Here is an 18,440-nt window from a genome sequence, read left to right on the forward strand (position 1 = left end):
ATCTTTTGTTAACAAATGTTTAGTTTAGTTTTCTAAAAACTTTTGAAGCCATGGTAGTCTTATTACTTCTGAAATCAGGGCACGCATCTCAAAATAAAATACAAATTGCAAAATAGTTGTGACCGTGTGATCAAGTTCCCTCGTGGATTTGATCCACCTGACACACGTTATCTGCCACGCCATAACACCATTAGGTGGCAAGTTCTGGCACACAAATCTTCAGTACTATTGCTGGACTATTGTCAGGGCCCATGACCTTTGCAGTATCCAGTGCCTTCAGCCGTTTCTTGGTATCATGTGGAGTGAATAGAATTGGCTGAAGACTGGCATCTGTGATCCTGGGGACCGACAGAGGAGGCTGAGATGGTTGCAAATGCTTCAGCCTTATCTTTTGCACTAAAGTGCTGGGCTCCCCCCTCACTGAGGATGGAGATATTTGTGGAGCCTCCTCCTCCAGCGAGTTGGTTAATTGTCCATCACCATTCGCAATAGGATGTGCCAGGACTGCAGAACTTAGATCTGTCCCATTGATTGTAGGAGCACTTAGCTCTGTCTATCTCATGCTGCTTATGCTGTTTGGCACGCAAGTAGTCCTGAGTTGTAGCTTCACCCAGGTTGACGCCTCGTTTTTAGGTATACCTGGTGCTGCTCCTGGCATGCCTTCCAGCACTCTTCAATGAATCAGGGTTGATCCCCTGGCTTGGTGGTAATGGTAGAGTAGGAGATATACTGGGCTTTGAGGTTACAGATTGTGTTCGAGTACATACCTGCTGCTAATGATGGCCCATAGCACCTCATGGATGTCCAGACTCAAGTTGCTAGATCTGTTCAAAATCTATCCAATTTAGCACAGTAGTAGAAAAACACAACACGATTGAGGGTATCCTCAATGTGAAGACGGGACTTCGTCTCCACAAGGGCTGTGCGGCGGTCACCCTTACCGATACTGTCATGCAATGACACATCTGCAGCACGCAGATTGGTAAGGATGAGCTCAAGTATGTTTTTCCCTCTTGTGGTTCCCCCATCACCTGCCGCAGGCTCAGTTTAGCAGCTATGTCCTTCAGGACTCGGTCAGTAGTGGTGTTACCGAGCCATGCTTGGTGATGGACATTGAAGACCCCACCCAGAGTACATTCTGCACCCTTGCCCATCCTCAGTGCTTCAACATGGTGTTCAAACATGGAGCAGTACTGACTGAGTAGCTGAAGGGGGATGGTACATAGTAATCAGCAGGAGGTTTCCTTGCCCATGTTTGATCTGATGCCATGAGACATCCTGTTTCGTTCCTTATAGGCTTTGATACAACTGAGCAGCTTGCTCAACCATTTCAGAGAGCATTAAGAGTCAGCCACACTGCTGTGGCTCTGGAGTCAAATATAGGTAAGGACGACAGATTTCCTTCCCTAAAGGGTATTAGCCAACCAGATTGGTTTTTAACCAAAATCAACTATGGTTCCATGGTCATCATTAGGCTTTTAATTCCAGATTTTTATGCAGTTCAAATTCCACCATCTGCCATGGTGGGATTTGAACCCAGGTCCCCAGAGCATTACCCTGGGTCCCTGGATTACTAACCCACTGACAATACCACTGTGCCACCACCTCCCCTTGGACACTAGGGAACCAGATGTGTTTTTCTGCCATTAGCGAACCAGATGGGTTTTTACGATCTCCCATCAGAAGATTGCTCAGAAAAATTGGAGGAAGGCAAGTGTGTATTTTTTTGTCTGATCGGGGTTGGAAATGGGGTTTTTGGTGCTGATCGGAAGATTTGGGCCTGTAGTGGCACAATGGGCGATCTTTAAGGAAGAGGTATTTCTGGTCCAGGCTTGGTTCATTCCAACAGGCGGGAAAGGTAGCAAAACCAAAGGCTCCTTGGATGACAAGGGAGATAGACAACATGATGAAATAAAAGAAGAGGGTCTATGATGCCAGGTGAATTCTTCAAGCAAGAGCCAGGTTAAATACTATAGGTTGAGAGGGGAATTGAAGTGGAAAATAAGACTGACAAAGAGAGAACATGAGAATAAAATGACGTTCAACATAAAAGAGAATCCAAAAATCTCCTACTGGTATGGATATTAAGAGGCGTGGTGGGTCCTATTAAGGAATAATGAAGATGATATATGCTTAGAGGCAGATCTTGTTTCATTAATCTAATCGAATTTTCTGATGAAGTAAAAGAGAATGTTGATGAAAGCAATGTAATAGATTTTGTCTACATGGATTTTAAGGAAGGGATAACATAATACTACATAAAAGGCTGGTTAACAAAATTGAGGCTCGTGCCTTTGGAGGATTGGAGTCAACTTGGATAAAAATTGGTTAAGGACAGAATACAGGGAGTCCCGGGAAATGGTTGCTTACAGACTGGGGGATGGTAGTCTGTGGTGTTCCCCAAGATGCAGTGCTAGAATGCAGCCTTTTTTGACATGTATAAATAATTTGGAGATTGGAACACAGAATAAAATTTCAAAATTTGCCAATGGTACTGAGCTTGGAGTTATGACAAACATTGAGGATGATACCAATTGACTGTAACAGGACATAGATAGGCCAGCAGAATGGGCAGACAAGTGGTAGATGGAATTTAACACGGAGAAGTGTGAGGTGATGCATTTTGGCAGATGGGATAGGGAGAGGCAGGATAGACTTAATAGCATAATTTTCTACAGTGTGTGCAGGAACAGAGGGACCTGGGGGTGCATGTGCATCGACCTTTGAAGATGGCAGGATGTATTGAGAGAGAGGTTAACAAAGCATATGGGATATCAGGCTTCATAAATAGGAGCATCGAGTACAAAAGCAGGGAAGTTATGCTGAACCTTTAAAATCTGGTTAGGCTGTCAAATTTTAGTGAGGATGTAAGGGTCCTTGAGAGGGTGCAGAGGAGATTTACCAGAATGGTTCCAGGGATGAGGGATTTTAGCTACAAGATGAGATTGGAAAAGCTGGGATTGTTCTCCTTGGAGTAGGGGAGATTGAGAGGAGCTGTATAAGAAAATGAAAGATTTAGATACAGTGGACAGAGGAAAGCTTTTCCCATTGGTTGATCGTGCAAAGTCTAGGGGACATGGATTTAATCTTTTGGGCAAGAGGTGTAGAGGGGGAATTTGAGGAAAAACTTTATGTAGCAAGTGTTAACAGCCTGGAGCACTGCCTACAAGGGTGGTGGAGGAGGAGATTATCAACAATTTCAAAAGGAAATTGGATGGATGCTTGAAGCAAATAAACTTACAAAGCTGATGGGATAGAGAAGGAGAATGGGATTCCCTGGAATGCTCTTCAGAGGGCCAGCATGGATTCTGATGGCACAAATGGCCTCATCCTTTGCTGTAATGACACTATGTCAGACTCATTATTGAGCATGTTTCCAGTTTTTGTTATTGTAGTAAATGACATTTTAACCCATCAATTATATTATTAGTTGCCATATTAGTTGCCCACAAAGAAGCAACCACCATTCGTTGGTGCATCGCATTCCCTTATTTAATCATCTTCATTATTTTGGTGTTTCTCAGATGTCCTCTGTGAAGAAACCTGTTCTAAACAATCCCTCGCTGAGTGAGGCCCAGGCTGTTGAGATGGTCGAGCGGTTGTATGGTCTGAAGGTCTCCAGTGTCCAACCGATGCCCAGTTACATTGACCAGAACTTCCACATCCTGGTGTCTGAGAGCCAGGAGATCGGAGATCACAGTAAGAGCTATGTCCTCAAAGTGATGAACGCTGTTGATAGCCAAGACACCGATTTAATTGAAGCACAAACACGAGCCATGATGTTTTTGAACGAGAAAGGATTTCCTTCACCCACACCAATCCCGGCCATTGATGGCAAGATTATGTCATTGGAAACTATTGGTAAGTATTAGTTCTTGGTTACTGGGTTCAGGTTAAAGTCAAATTGCAAAATGTCAAACTTTGAATTTCCTACATAGAAATTGTTAGATGATAAAAGACTGGGGTCTATTTAATTCATCTTTTAGCATCCTAGTAATCACGTAATACAATAGTGATGGGCCTGTTCATGAATCCTAGTGATCAATCTCCATCAGTTCATCTATGACAGACCCAGACATGAGGTAAGGAAGTACACAGAGATGGAAAGCTTTGGGAACCAAATTCACCTCAAGCACATGACATTTATCAATATATTCCAGGGAAATCTATCTCATTTGCATTTGGATTGATCAATATCATCTGCTTCCACCATGTCTCTTGGGAGCCTGTTACATAGGTTGACCACTCATAGAGTCATTGCAGCAAACAGGAAGGCCATTCAACCCATTGAGTCCATGCCAGTACTCTGTAGATTAACCATCAGTTCGATTTGCCAAAACCTTAAACCTGTTTCCCTTAGTTCTTGCACCATCAGCTAATGGGAACAGATTTTCTTTCTCTACCTTATCTAAATCTGTCATAATCTTGTTCACCTCTTTCAAATCTCCTCTCATTTTTCTTTGTCCAAAGAGAACAAACCCCAGGTTCTCCAACCTAACTTTGTAGCTAAAATCCTTCATGCTGGAACCATTCTGGTAAATGTCCTCTCCACCATCTCAAGGACCTTCACTTCCTCCTCATGTGACGCCTTGTTGAATGCCTTTTCTAAATCTAAATATAGTACATCCACTGGTTCTCCTTGATTTTGCTCATTACATCCTGAAAATACATGAATAAATTTATCCAACATGATTTCCATTTCATAAAACTGTTTTAACTCTGCCTAATCGCATTCTGATATTCTAGGTGCCCTGAAAACACCCACTTGCCCACTGAAATATTATTTCCTCAGATTAGTTTTGAGTTTACTCTTTCAAACGCAGGTTGTGTCCTCTGTTTTGTACTGTCCTCTGTTCTGTACTGTTCTGAACAAGGTGAAACAGCTCGTCATGGCCGACATTATAGAGTCCCTTTCAAATCAGAAAAACTGCAGTCCTATCACCCCTTAAACTTCTCTTTTTCAATGAAAACATGTCCTGTTTATATGATTGATTCTCATAATGCAATCCTTCCGTTCCCTCAGTCATTCTGGTTATTCTATTTGGTATCCTTTCAATAGCAGATATCAATCAGAACTGCGTTTGCACCAATGATTTAGAAAGTTATGGGGTTATCTGACTATTTCAACTCAAAATTGGCCATTTAATGCATCTCCATATCTTGGTTTTTTTTTTATCATCATGTATTGTTGCGATAACTTCAATTTGTTGTCAGTCAGGATGCCCGACCCTCCCTCCCCCAATCTTTTTCTTACTCCATTAACCTTATTTTCTCTTCCTTTGGGTGATGGGCCTTTCCTGGACTTATTAAACATTTTGCATTCTTTGCCTTGGATTTCAGGTGCCCAGGGCTGTACCCAAATATATTCAAATCCTCCTGAAGCTGATTCTTGTTCAGTTCACACATTTGCCCCCTTCATCTGCGCTCTTATTACTACCCATATTTGCATAAACCCAAGAAAGGACAAAACTAGTTGGAGCTCAAAGTGAACATTTTGGTGTTGCCAATGTGTGAGCAGGACACAGAGTCTGCAATGTGAAGCGAATGGGGAAAAATCTGGCAGATGGAGTATAATGTGGGAAAATGTGAACTTGTCCACTTTGGCAGGAAGAATAGAAAGGCAGAATATTATTTAAATGGAACGAGACTGCAGAATTCCATGGTACAGAGGGATCTGGGTGCCCTCAGGCATGAAATACTAAAGGTCAGCATAGAGCAGGTACAGCAAGTAATTAGGAAGGCAAATGGAATGTTTGCCTTTATTATGAGGGCAATGGAGTTTGCTACAACTGTACAGGACACTGGTGAGTCTGCACCCAGAGTACTGTGTGCAGCTTTGGTTTTCTTATTTAAGATATACTTGGAATGGGGGAAGTTCAGAGAGGGTTCTCCAGGCTGATTCCTGGGGTGAAGTGGATATCTTATGAGGAAAGGTTGTTCAGTGCGTATAGGCCCAACCTGCTCAATGTGTGGTGATCTTAACGAACCATATAAGATTCTGAGGGTGCTTGACCGGGTAAGTTTTCCCCATGAAGAATCTAGAACTAGGGTGAACAGTTTCAGAATAAGAAGTTTCCCATTTAAGACAGGGGTGAGGAGGAATTTCTTCTGAGTGTCATGAATCTTTGGAATGCACAACCCTAGAGAGCTGTGGAGGCTGGGTCATTAAACATATTCAAGGCTGAGATAAACAGATTTTTGAACTGTAGGGGTGATAAGAGTTATGGAGAACGGCAAGAAAATGGAGTTGAGGCCAAAATCAGACCAACATGATCTGATTAAATGGTGGAGTGGATCTGTACTCATGTTCCTATTTCTCATGCTCTTATGTTTTCTGTTTAAGCCTGTTCCAGCATTTAATTAGTTTATGGTTATTAACTTAACTCCATTTATCTGCCCAAGTACAATATTAACAGCAGCAAATTTATGTTACAAAACATCCCAAAGTTCTTCACAGGAGCACTATCCAACAAAATTTGACATTAAGCTACGTAAGGAGATATTAGGATATGTGATCAAAAACTTGGTCAAAGAGGTAGGTTTTAAGGAGCATGTTAAAGGAGGAAAGTGAGGTCAAGGGGGGTAGGGAGGGGTAGGTTTAGGGAGGGAATTCCAACACTGAGGACATCAGCAACTGAAGTTATAGCCACCAACGGTGGAAGAGTAGAAATTGAGGAAGAGCAAGATGTTCAATAATGTTGGAGGAGATTATAGAGTTTGAAAACAAGGATGAGAATTTTAAATTGATATATTGCCAGACTGGGAGCCAGTGTAGGCCAGTGAGCACAGGGGTGCTAGGTAAACTAGACTTGTTGCAAGTTAGGACACGGGCAGCAGAGCTTTGGATGAGCTCACGTTTACGAACAGGACAAGGCGAGGGTCCAGCAATAAAAACATTGAACTAGTCGAGTCTAGAGGGAACAAAGGAATGAATGAGGCTTTCAGCGGCAGTTGAGCTGAGGCAGGAGCAGATATGGGCAATGTCATGGAGATGGATATAGTCAGTCATGCAGCAAAGGCAACATCCTGGCAGCGGTACTGAAGACTTGTGCTCCACAACCAGCTGTTCCCCCAGCCAAACTGCTCCAACATTGACATCTACCCAACGAGTAGATGCACAAAAAGCAGGACAAATCCAATTCAGCCCCATCAGCCTCCTCGCGATCATCAGTGAACAGTCGACGGTGCTATCAAGCAGCATTAACATTAACCTGCTCACTGATGCTCAGTTTGGGTTCTGCCCGCACCACTCAGCTCCTGACCTCATTTCAGCCTTGGATAAAACATGGACAAAAGAGCTGAACTCCCGAGGTGAGGTGAGAGTGACTGCACTTGACATCAAGGCTGCATTTGACCAAGTGTAGCGTCAAGGAGCCCTAGCAAAACTGGAGTCAATGGGAAAACTTTCCACTGGTTGGGCTCATACGTAGCACAAAGGAAAGATGGTTGCGACTGTTGGAAGCCAATCATCTCAGGCCTAGGATGACCCATTCTGGCGGACTTGTGAAAACACCACAACGGTTGTCCTTGTATAAAAAAGACTGGAGGAAAGGGGAGGTCCTGAGAAAAAAAAAAGATGAAGAACTGAAACTCGCCAGAGTTAGTCGTGATTTGTTTGATCTTCGCAATATAGAAATGGAAGTCAGAGACTTGGGGGGGCCGGCGGGGGTGGGGGTGCAGATGTAGTATAAGGGGTTAATTCTAACTGTGTAATATGCTAATCGGATACTGATAATCATCATAGGGAGTGATGCAACATCACATGGTCTGCTCTCTCTCTCATGAAGCCCAGTGTAAGATGCAGCCAGCAAAAAGATGTTTCTCAATATAGCTCCTGTTTCTCATACCTCAGCAGGCTCAGTAAATATTCTGCATTAGTCTAACATTAACAAGAATATTGTAGCAACCTGTACTAATGAATTCTTTAAGCCCTAGAATAATTCCATGGATTCTGCACAAATCTTTGTGCAGAGTCAATATATCCTTCCAAGGGTCCAGTGCTCCATACTGAACATGATACTCTGGGTGGAGCCTGACCAACATGCCTTAAGTTCCTTTTTTTCATTCCTTCATGGAATGTGGGTGTCGCTGGCTGGGCCAGCATTTATTGCCCATCCCTAATTTCCTTTGAAGGTGGTGGTGAGCTGCCTTCTTGAAATGCTGCAGTCCATGTAATGTAGGTACACCCACAGTGCTTTTAGGGAGGGAGTTCCAGGATTTTGACCCAGCGACACTGAAGGAACGCAGTTTGTGAAGCATGTAATTTGTTGCCATAAATGTTTTAACAGAGCACATGAACCTTTTAAGCTTTACACTGGAACCTAGATAGCAGAATTATTATAATCAGCTACAATAGTCAACAGTCATAGAGTCATTAAGGCACAGAAGGAGGTAAATTAGCCCATCAAGTTATAAGGTCATAAGAAATAGGAGGAAGAGTAGGATATTCAGCCCCTTAAACTCCCTGCGGCATTCAATAAGATGTTGGCTGATCTGTTTGTGGCCTTAACTCCACTTTCCTGGCTGCCCATCGTAACCTATTTCGATGAAAAATCTGTCTAACTCAGCCTTGAATATATTCAGTGACCCAAATTCCACTCCTCTCTGGGGTAGAAAATTCCAATGATTAATGATCTACTGGGAGAAGAAATTCTTCCTCATCTCTGTCTAAAATGATAGACTTCTTATTTTTAAACTGTGCCCCGCAGTTCTAGATTCCCCCACAAGGGGCAATATCCTCTCAGCATCTACCCTGTCAAGACCCCTCAGAATCTTACATGCTTCAATAAGATCACCTCTCATTCTTCTAAACTCCAATAAGTAGCGAACCTTCTCTGAACTGCTTCCAATGAACATATATGCCTCCTTAAGTAAGAAGACTAAAACTGTACACAGTACTCTAGGTACTCAACACCCTGTACAGTATTAGCAAGACTCCCCTACTTATATATTCCATTCCCCTCGCAATAGAGGCCAACATTCCCTTTGCCTTCCTATTTACTTACTGTACCTGCATGCTAACTTTTAACAATTCATTAATAAGATCCCTCCATACAACAGCATTCTGTAATCTCTCTTCATTTAAATAATGTTCTATTTTTCTATTCTTCCTGCCAAAGTGGATAACCTCACATTTTCCCACATTATATTCAATCTGCCAAATTTTTGTCCACTCGCTTAACCTGACTGTATCTGTACGCAGACACTTTGTACCCTCCTCACAACTTGCTTTCTTACCTATTTTTTGTATCATTTGCAAATTGAGCTTCAATACAGTCATTCCCTTCATCCAAGTCATTAATATTGATCATAAATGGTTGAGGCCCCAGCACTGATCACCGTGGCACTCCACTAGTTACAGTTCGCCAATCCGAAAAATGACTCATTTATGCCCCCTCTCTTTCCTGTTAGTTAGCCAATCTTCTATCCTAATATATCACCATGAGCTCTTATCTTGTGCAGTAACCTTCTATGTGGCATATTATCAAATGCCTTTTCGAAATCCAAATACACTACGGGCAGTAACTTCCCTCGGAGTGGCAGTCAGCATTGGATTGCCACTCTGTGCCCAATTACTTATAGTAAATTTCTTCTGCGCCTGTCTTGCCTGACCTCCTGACTCAGACCAGGCGAGATCCAGGCAGCACAGCTCTCCTCGAGGCCTAATATCACAATCCAGCAGAGTTGGGTTGAAGAAAGACATACCCCTTTTTTACGACACTAACTGCCCTAAATCAGGTAAGTTCAAGGTCCCGTTGGAATTGGCAGTGGGGGTTGAACCTCAAGGTGGGGGCTTGCGGGGGTCAGACCTCGGGTGGGAGGGGGTGGAGGTTGGGGTGGTCGGGTCGGTTCGGTTTGGGGGTGGGTCAGGCCTGTGGGGTGGAGGGGGAGGTAGTCGAGTTGGGCTGGGCCTGCCCTGGTCTGCGATGGGGGGAGGGGGTGGGTTGGGTTGGGTAGTGGCCTGTTGGGCCTGGGGTGGGGGGGGTGGGGGCGGGTTGTGTTGGGGGTCAGTCGTGCTGGATAGAGGGTTGGGTCAGGTAGAGGGAGTGTCGGGCCAGGTTGGGCCTGCGGGGGTGGGGTGGAAGGGTGAATCCTATGGGCATTCTGGTGAGTGGGGAATACTGTGGTGTCGGGATGGTTAGTTGGGGAGTAGCGCGGGCCCCCTGGGGCGGGGGTGTCAGGGGTGTGGGAGGAGTTCCCTGGGGAGTGGGAGGGGTTCAGGGTTGTGGGGGGGTTGGAGTCCCACGGAGGAGGTCGGCCTGGGTCTTTACAATAGTTACCCAGAAGTTAGAAGAGGTTTTAATTCTTCTAAACTTTCTGGGTAACTATTTGTGTAACACAGCTGGAACCATCCGAAGTTTGTGATTTAAATAGCATTTTCGGATGTTTCTCAGCATGGGAAGTTTGCGCTTCTGGGCAATTGCCATGCAAACCCTTACCTGTGAAGTTCTGAGAGGGATTTCCCAGTGCATCTTTGGGGTACCCCCACCAATTCGACACTGGGGAACTTGGAAGTTACGGCCCTACACCTGCTGATTCCCCCTTATCCACCCTGCTTGTTACATCCTCAAAGAAATCTAATAAATTTGCCAAACACGATTTCCCTTTCATAAAACCATGTTGACTTTACCTGATTGTATCATGGTTTTCTAAATGTCCTGCTCCTACCTCCTCCTAAACCACTGGGACCATTCCAAGAATCTAGAGAATTTTGGAAGATTACAATCAATGCATCCACTGTCTCTGCAGCCACTTCCTTTAAGACCCTAGGATGCAGGTCATCTGGTCCAGCCTTTAGTCTCATTAACTTGCCTTGTACTTTTTCTCTACTAATTGTGATTATTCTAAGTTCCTCTCTCCATTTTGCTAGCTCTCTGTAGACCAATCCACTCTATCCCCATTCCTCCACTCTATCCCCATAGCCCTGCAGTTTATTTCCCCCAACTGCCCATCCAATTTCCTTTTGAAATCATTGACCGTCTCTGCTTGCATATCCCTCTTGGCCAGCGGGTTTCAGGTCATCACCATTCGTTGTGTAAAAGAGACCCAGGGTTTGGGGACCCGGGTTCTAATCCCACCATGGCAGGTGGTGGAATTTGAATTCAATAAATATCTAATGATGACCATGAAATCTTTGCCAATTGTTGTAAAAACCCATCTGGTTCACTAATGTCCTTTAGGGAAGGAAATCTGCCATCCTTACCTGGTCTGGCCTACATGTGACTCCAGACCCACAGCAATGTGCTTGACTCTTAAAAATGTCCTCCTAACAAGGGCATTTGGGGATGGGCAATAAATGGTGGCCTAGCCAGTGACACCCACATCCCACAAACAAATGAAAAAAAAAGAGTTCCTTTTCACACTCTCCCTACATCTCTTGCCCAAAACCTTAGAATGGGAAAGGTTAAAAATCTAATGTTAAAGCTGACTAATACTCAAAATACTTTACAGGACAAGGGAATGAATGTAGACAACACATGATCAGGATGCTGACATACCTGCCTGGTGTCCCATTTGCCAAACTCACTTTGACTCACCGGACACTCTACAGAATGGGTAGAACTATTGCCCAAATGGACAAGGCTCTTCATGAGGTATTTGAATATTTTGGTCCTTATTTTAGTAAATGTAGACATGGGCTCAGAATTTTTTTTGTAGTTCTTGGTGTGACAGCAACATCAGTGTCCCACGTCGGTTTTCCACCAGATTCCTTCACCAGTTGCACCATATCCACTGATGAAACCCATTTACCTCAGATGGAGGTGATGGAATTGAAAAAAACAAGGATAAAAATGGTGTTTGGTTTGTCTTTGATCTGAAAATCAAGTTATGTAATGTTGACACAATTGTGCACACATCTGAGCTCCAACCCTTCTGTAAACAAGCAGAGGAGTTAACCCTCTCCACTGACAACATGGTGACGATTTGAACTAAAGACTCCACCTTTTAAAGATTTGACTTTATCCTATTTGTTATCTTTGAAAGACGAAGTGCTTGAGAACGGGAGATATGGGAGTTATTTCCAAACTGATTGCAAATACTTCTGTCACTGATTTAAAGACACCATATTATGAGAACATTGAATTGGCCAGTAAAGTCCTCCAGGGCTCCTGAATGAGATAGAATGATAATTAATGGGATGGCCCACTGAGAATAAAAGAGAAAAATCACACCACCAACTTGGAATTGGAATGACTCACCCTGGGTATAGTTCACTGGACTAGCAATCCAGGTTGATCATCTGGTAACATAGGTTCAAAGCCCACCACTGCAGCTGGTTTAAACTCAATTAATTAAAAAACAATCTGGAATTGGAAGCTAGTCTCAGCAACGATAACCTTGGAGCTATCATTGGTCCTGATAAAAACCCACATGGTGAACTAATGCCCTGTAGGAAAGGAAATCTACCATCCTTGCTTGATCTGGCCTACATGTGATTCTGGACAAACAGTAATGTGGTTGACTCTTAACTGCTCTTAAAGGGAATTTTTAAAAATTATTCATTCATGGGATGAAGGCTTCGCTGGCTGGGCCAATGTTTATTGCCCATCCATAGTTGCCCTTGAGAAGGTGGTAGTGAGCTGCTTTCTTGAACCGCTGCAGCTCATTTGGTGTAGGTACACCCACAGCGCTGTTAGGAAGGGAGCTCCAGGATTTTGACCCAGCGACAGTGAAGGACAAAATCCTGTCTGTCATGGAGAAGTTGCTAGAATCGATCATTAAGGAGGTTATGGCTGGGCACTTAGAAGAGTTCAAGGCAACCGGGAAGAATCAGCATCGTTTTGTGAAAGGAAAATCTTGTTTAGCCAACTTATTGGAGTTTTTTGAAGGAGTAACATGCACTGTGGATAAAGGGGAGCCTGCAGACGTACTGTACTTGGATTCCCAGAAGACTCTTGGTTTGATAAGGTGCCACATCAAAGGTTATTGCGGAAAATAAAAGCACATGGTATAGGGGGTAACACATTAGCATGGAAAGAAGATTGGCTGGCTGGCAGAAAGCAGAGTGTATGCATAAATGGGTCTTTTTTGGACTGGCAGGATGTGACAAGCGGGGTTCCACAGGTGTCTGTGCTGGGGCCTCAACATTTTACAATTTACATCAATGGTTTAGATGAGGGGAGTGAAGGCATGGTAGCTAAATTTGCAGATGACACAAAGATAGGTAGGAAAGTATCTTGTGAAGAGGACATGAGGAGGTTGTATTCAGATATAGAGAGGTTGAGTGAGTGGGAAAACATCTGGCAACTTGAGTTTCATGTGGGAAAATGTGAAGTTGTTCACCTTGGCAGGAAGAACAAATAAGCAGAGTATTAAATGGAGGATAGCTGATTCTGAGGTGCAGAGGGATCTGGGTGTTCTAGTACATAAGTCACAAAAAGTTAGTAATAAGGTACAGCAAGTAATTAAGGCGGCTAATGGAATGCTATCCTTTATTACGAGAGGGATTGAACATAAAAGTAGGGATGTTATGCTTCAGTTATACAGGGCATTGGTGAGACTACATCTCTAATACTGTGCGCAGTTTTCATCTCCTTATTTAAGGAAGGATGTAAATGCATTGGAGGTGGTTCAGAGGAGGTTTACTGGATTGATACCTGGAATGATGGGCTGTCTTATGAAGAAAGGTTGGACAGACTGGGCTTGTTTCTACTGGAACAAAAACAGAAAATGCTGGAAAAACTCAGCAGGTCTAACTGCATCTATGGAGAGATAAACAGAGTTAACGTTTTGAGTCCGTATGACCCTTCAGAGCTAAAGAGAAGTAAAAATGTGATGAAATTTATACTGTTTAAGGGGGGGTTGGAGCAGGTGAAGCTGGATAGAAGATCAGCGATAGGTGGGGGCAAAGGAGAGATTAACAAAGATGTCATGAACAAAAGGACAAAGGGGGTGTTAATGGTGGTGCTAAGGGCTAAAGGAGGTGCTGATAGTGGCCTTAAGGTAAGAAAGCAGAATGTGACAATAGCAGAATAGGGGTAAGCACCCTGAAAATAACAACATGAACAAGTAACAGATGGACCTATGGGGGTGGGGTGGGGGGAGGGGACGGTGGTGGGAAAAAAGTTCGAAAATAGGATTAAAAAGTGGGGATAAAACAATGAGTAAACGAATAGAAATGAAAACGAATAAAAATAAAAATGAATGGATAAAAAATAAAAATGAATTTCAAAAAAAGGGATTAAAAAGGGGGAAGATGGAGGAGAGAGTTCATGATCTAAAGTTGTTGAACTCAATATTCAGTCCGGAAGGCTGTAAAGTGCCTAGTCGGAAGATGAGGTGCTGTTCCTCCAGTTTGCGTTGAGCTTCACTGGAACAATGCAGCAAGCCAAGGATGGACCTGTGGGCATGAGAGCAGGGTGGGGTGTTAAAATGGCAAGCGACAGGAAGGTCTGGGTCATGATTGCGGACAGACCGAAGGTGTTCCGTAAAGCGGTCACCCAGTCTGCATTTGGTCTCTCCAATGTAGAGGAAACTGCATTGGGAGCAGTGAATGCAGTAGACTAAATTGAGGGAAGTGCAAGTGAAATGCTGCTTCACTTGAAAGGAATGTTTGGGCCCTTGGATGGTGAGGAGAGGGGAAGTAAAGGGGCAGGTGTTGCACCTTCTGCGGTTGCATGGGAAGGTGCCATGGGAGGGGGTTGAGGTGTTGGGGGTGATGGAGGAGTGGACCAGGGTGTCCCGGAGGGAACAGTTCCTACGGAATGCCAACAGGAGGGGAAGACATGTTTGGTGGTGGCGTGAAGCTGGAGTTGTCAAAAACGGCGGAGGATGATCCTTTGAATGCGGAGGCTGGTGGGGTGAAAAGTGAGGACAAGTGGGGCTGTATCGTGGTTCTGGGAGGGAGAGGAAGGTGTGAGGGCAGAGGCGCGGGAGATGGATCGGACACGGTTGAGGGTCCTGTCAAACATGGTGGGTCGGAAACCTCGTTAAGGAAGAAGGAAGACATGTCAGAAGCGCTGACATGTCTCGTTTCTACTGGAGTTTAGAAGAGTGAAGAGCATAAGACCCTAAACAGCCTTAACAAGGTGCACGTAGAAAGGATGTTTCCTCTTGTGGGTGAGTCCAGAACTAGGGGACACTGTTTTAAAATTAGGGGTTGTCCTTTTAGGACAGAGATGAGAATTTTTTTCTCTCAGAGGACTTTGGAATTCTCTGCCTTAGAAGGCGGTAGAGGTGGGGGTCATTGAATATTTTTGAGGCAGAGGTAGATATGAAAGGTGATCGGGGGTAGATGGGAATGTGGTATTCGAAACACAGGAAGAGCAGCCATGATCTTATTGAATGGTGGAGCAGGCTCGAGGGGCCGAATGGCCTACCCTATCCCTGTTCCTATTTTTTAATGTTCTTATGTTCCTATGTTGGGCAGTTAGGTCAACAAGGAACAGAAGGAGAAACAAGCAAAATACTGCAGATGCTGGAAATCTGAAATAAAAACTCTAAATAGCAGGTCAGGCAGCCTCTGTGGAGAGAGAGAGAGAGAGAGAGTTAACATTTCAGGCACATTGTTTCTGGTGAGCTTACCCGCCGAGAGTTTCCACCAGCTGCTCTTTCAGTTCAAAAGATGTGAGGTTGACATCAGCCTCCAGTCTGCAAAAAGGAATGAAATGGTGAGGATGGGTTGACCAGCATTTCCTCATTCACACTAACCCACACCCTTACGAATTGGTCATTTATCCCACTGTTAGGAGTTCCAGCACCCAACCACAAAGAGCCTGCACCGTGAAGGGTTCAGGTGGAATCTTTCAAATCTTCATCTCCTGGAGAAGTACCTGCATGAGTTGGAGGAAGGTGACACACGCTTAATCGTCCAGCAAGTTATTCAACAGTTCAAAGAAAAGATTCTCCCTAACCTCAGCAAGTTTCGTGGAAGTAAGTTCGTCCTTGTTGAGAAACTGGTTGTGTTCCCGATGCTGACAGGTCACAGGGAGGTAGAATGTTCCAGCACAGAGCCAGGCCATTTGGCCCATCCAGTGTTTGCCTCAACACCTAGACTAATCCCACTCACTCCCCATGCCCACAGCCCTGTTTAACTCCTCATTGAAAGACTTCATGGAGGGACAGGTGGCAGCTTTTATCTTCACCATGGAGGTGGGGTTGTGGGGGGGTAGGGGTGTGTGGTTTGGGAACCTGGAGGAGCAGATGATCCCTCCTCCCCAAGGTGCAGTCATCCCCCAAAACCCACCGCATCACCCACACCCCTCACCCCCTCACACCCCCATCCCTCCCAAACCTTCACCCATCACCCACTCCTCCCGCCCCACACCCACCCCCTCACCACTGTCTCTCACCCCAATCCACCCTCTAAACCCTCACCACCAATCCCACTCCCAAACTCTCTCCCGCCCCTTCACCCCCTATCCCCATCACCCAGCCCCTCACTCCAACACGTCATCCACCTAACTCCACCCCAAACCCCTCATCATCACCTGCCTAACCTTACACCTAGCCCCCCTCACCCATCCCAGCCTATTCTCACCTTCCCCTCATCTCTGTTATGGAAGCTACACGATCTTTATTCTGTTGAAATCAGTGGTGAAGTGGAATATTTTTTCAATGGCCCTTATTTCACCAATGGCTTGTGGCAGCGAATTTTTACCTTGTAACTCCCTTTTGTCTGAAAAATGTTTCTTTAACCCTGACCTCTCATTGTTTTTTGCAATCAAGTTAAATTTGTGCCCTTTCATTACTGTCTTATTGACCTATGAAGATTATCTGGCCCCAGTAATAACTCTGAGGCACATGGGGGTGAGGCTGGGGCTGGTGGTGGGCGTTGGGAGAGTTGGGGGAGGGAGGTGGGTGCTGAGAGAATTGGGAGTTTGGGGATGGGTGGTTGAGAGGCTTGGGAGTTTGCGGGTGGGTTTAGGGAAGTTGGGATGTTGGGGAGGGATGGGGTTGGGAGTTTGGCGATGGGATTGAGGTGTTGGGAGTGGGTGGGGTCTGGGAAGGTTAGGAGTTTGCGGGTGGGTTTAGGGAAGTCAGGAAGGGGTGGAGGGTGGGAGTTTAGGGATGGGGGTTAAAGGGTTGGGGGAGGAGGGTGGGTGCTGAGAGAATTGGGAGTTTGGGGGTGGGGGTTGAGAGGCTTGGGAGTTTTCAGGGTGGGCTTAGGAAGTAGAGATGTTGGGGAGGGATGGGGTTGGGATTTTGGGGATGGGGTTGAGGTGTTGGGAGTGGGTGGGGTCTGAGAAGGCTGGGACTTTGCGGGTGGGTTTAGGAAGTCAGGAGACTGTGGAGGGGCGGAGGTTGGGAGTTTGGGGATGGGGTTAAAGGGTTGGGGGAGAGGAGTGGAGATTCGGTGGTTGGGGAGTTTGTGGGTGGAGTTGGGGTAGGGTGGTTACAGGAGGGTGGAGGATGCAATATTGGTTGGGAGACCCCAAAGTACATTCAGTGTATCTATCTGTGGCATTTTAATACAGCCGCCTAATTATAATATTACATCCGGCTTAAACTTTGAATTCACATCAGCAGACATGGTGCAGACCAAAAAAACTGTCTCAACTCCACTATTTAAAGGTGAAATTAGGAGGAGTTTGAACAAAGAGAGAGAGAATTTCGTCATTGAGGCCTGGGCCTCAATCTAGTGATTCATTCCTGACGTATTGACGAGATGGGAGAGAGATTTTCTTCCCCAGTCCGAGAAGAGGAAACCTCCTGCTGACATGAAGAAGACATGACTGGAGGTGGTTGAGGAGGTAAGTATCAGGAGTCCAGTGCCACATTTGCCGGATTCAACACAGGAAGATGTTTAATAACCTCACCAGGTCAGGAAAGGTAAGTACAGTTGCACATTCACCCCACACCCTGCTGTGCACATCATTCCCTCCACACTCTCTTGTTAAGCTGACTCCATCACACCAACCCACTCACAGCATTACTAGGTTAAAATCCTGGAACTCCCTTCCTAACAGCACAATGGGTATATCACGTGGACTGCAGCGACTCAAGAAGATGGCTCACCACCACCTCTCAAGGGCAATTAGGGATGGGCAAGAAATGCTGGCCTAGCCAGCGATGCCTACATCCCATGAATGAATAAGAAAAACACCCTTCTCTTTCCCTACACTTTTTCACATCTCCATCTATCCATCCAACTCTGCCACTCTCCCTCATCCTTATGCTGTTTGACATCTCTCCCTCACCAAATGCCCTGCATCTATCGGGTAAACGCTCACTCAAAGATCTGATCTTTCTGCTGTTGCAGGAGAAGAGAGCACAGGACATGGAGAGAGGGAGAGAACAGGAGGTGGTCCTTCACAGAGCTCACAGATGACAACTGCACAGGAGGAAGTGTTGGCGATCCAGTGGTGTTTCAGTGTCCTTGGTCAATAGAGATGAAGAGACAGGGATCTCCTAGTGACCCAGTGAAATAATTAAATATCAATGATCCACATGTGATGCAACAGCCAGTCATGTTGTCTGGGAGGGAGAAGGTTGGAGAG

At 45.0% G+C, this 18,440-nt stretch overlaps 1 protein-coding gene across 7 annotated transcripts in view; it reads left to right on the plus strand.

Annotated features, from left to right (window-relative positions):
• Positions 1-18,440, plus strand: part of LOC144670105 (hydroxylysine kinase-like) — a 39,818-nt gene that overhangs the window by 11,499 nt on the left and 9,879 nt on the right. For 4 of the 7 annotated variants that reach the window (XM_078532530.1, XM_078532529.1, XM_078532534.1 and 1 more), the window contains 3 exons: positions 3,525-3,861; positions 11,452-11,594; positions 15,690-15,873. In XM_078532530.1, the coding sequence (XP_078388656.1) occupies positions 3,525-3,861; positions 11,452-11,594; positions 15,690-15,873 (664 nt within the window). Of the gene's footprint in view, positions 1-752; positions 1,384-3,524; positions 3,862-11,451; positions 11,595-15,689; positions 15,874-18,440 lie in introns of those variants that run through there. The other 3 variants (XM_078532532.1, XM_078532533.1, XM_078532531.1) reach the window with 2 other exon arrangements.

Source organism: Cetorhinus maximus, chromosome 30 (assembly GCF_964194155.1).
Source record: "Cetorhinus maximus chromosome 30, sCetMax3.hap1.1, whole genome shotgun sequence".
NCBI classification, from domain to species: Eukaryota; Metazoa; Chordata; class Chondrichthyes; order Lamniformes; family Cetorhinidae; genus Cetorhinus; species Cetorhinus maximus.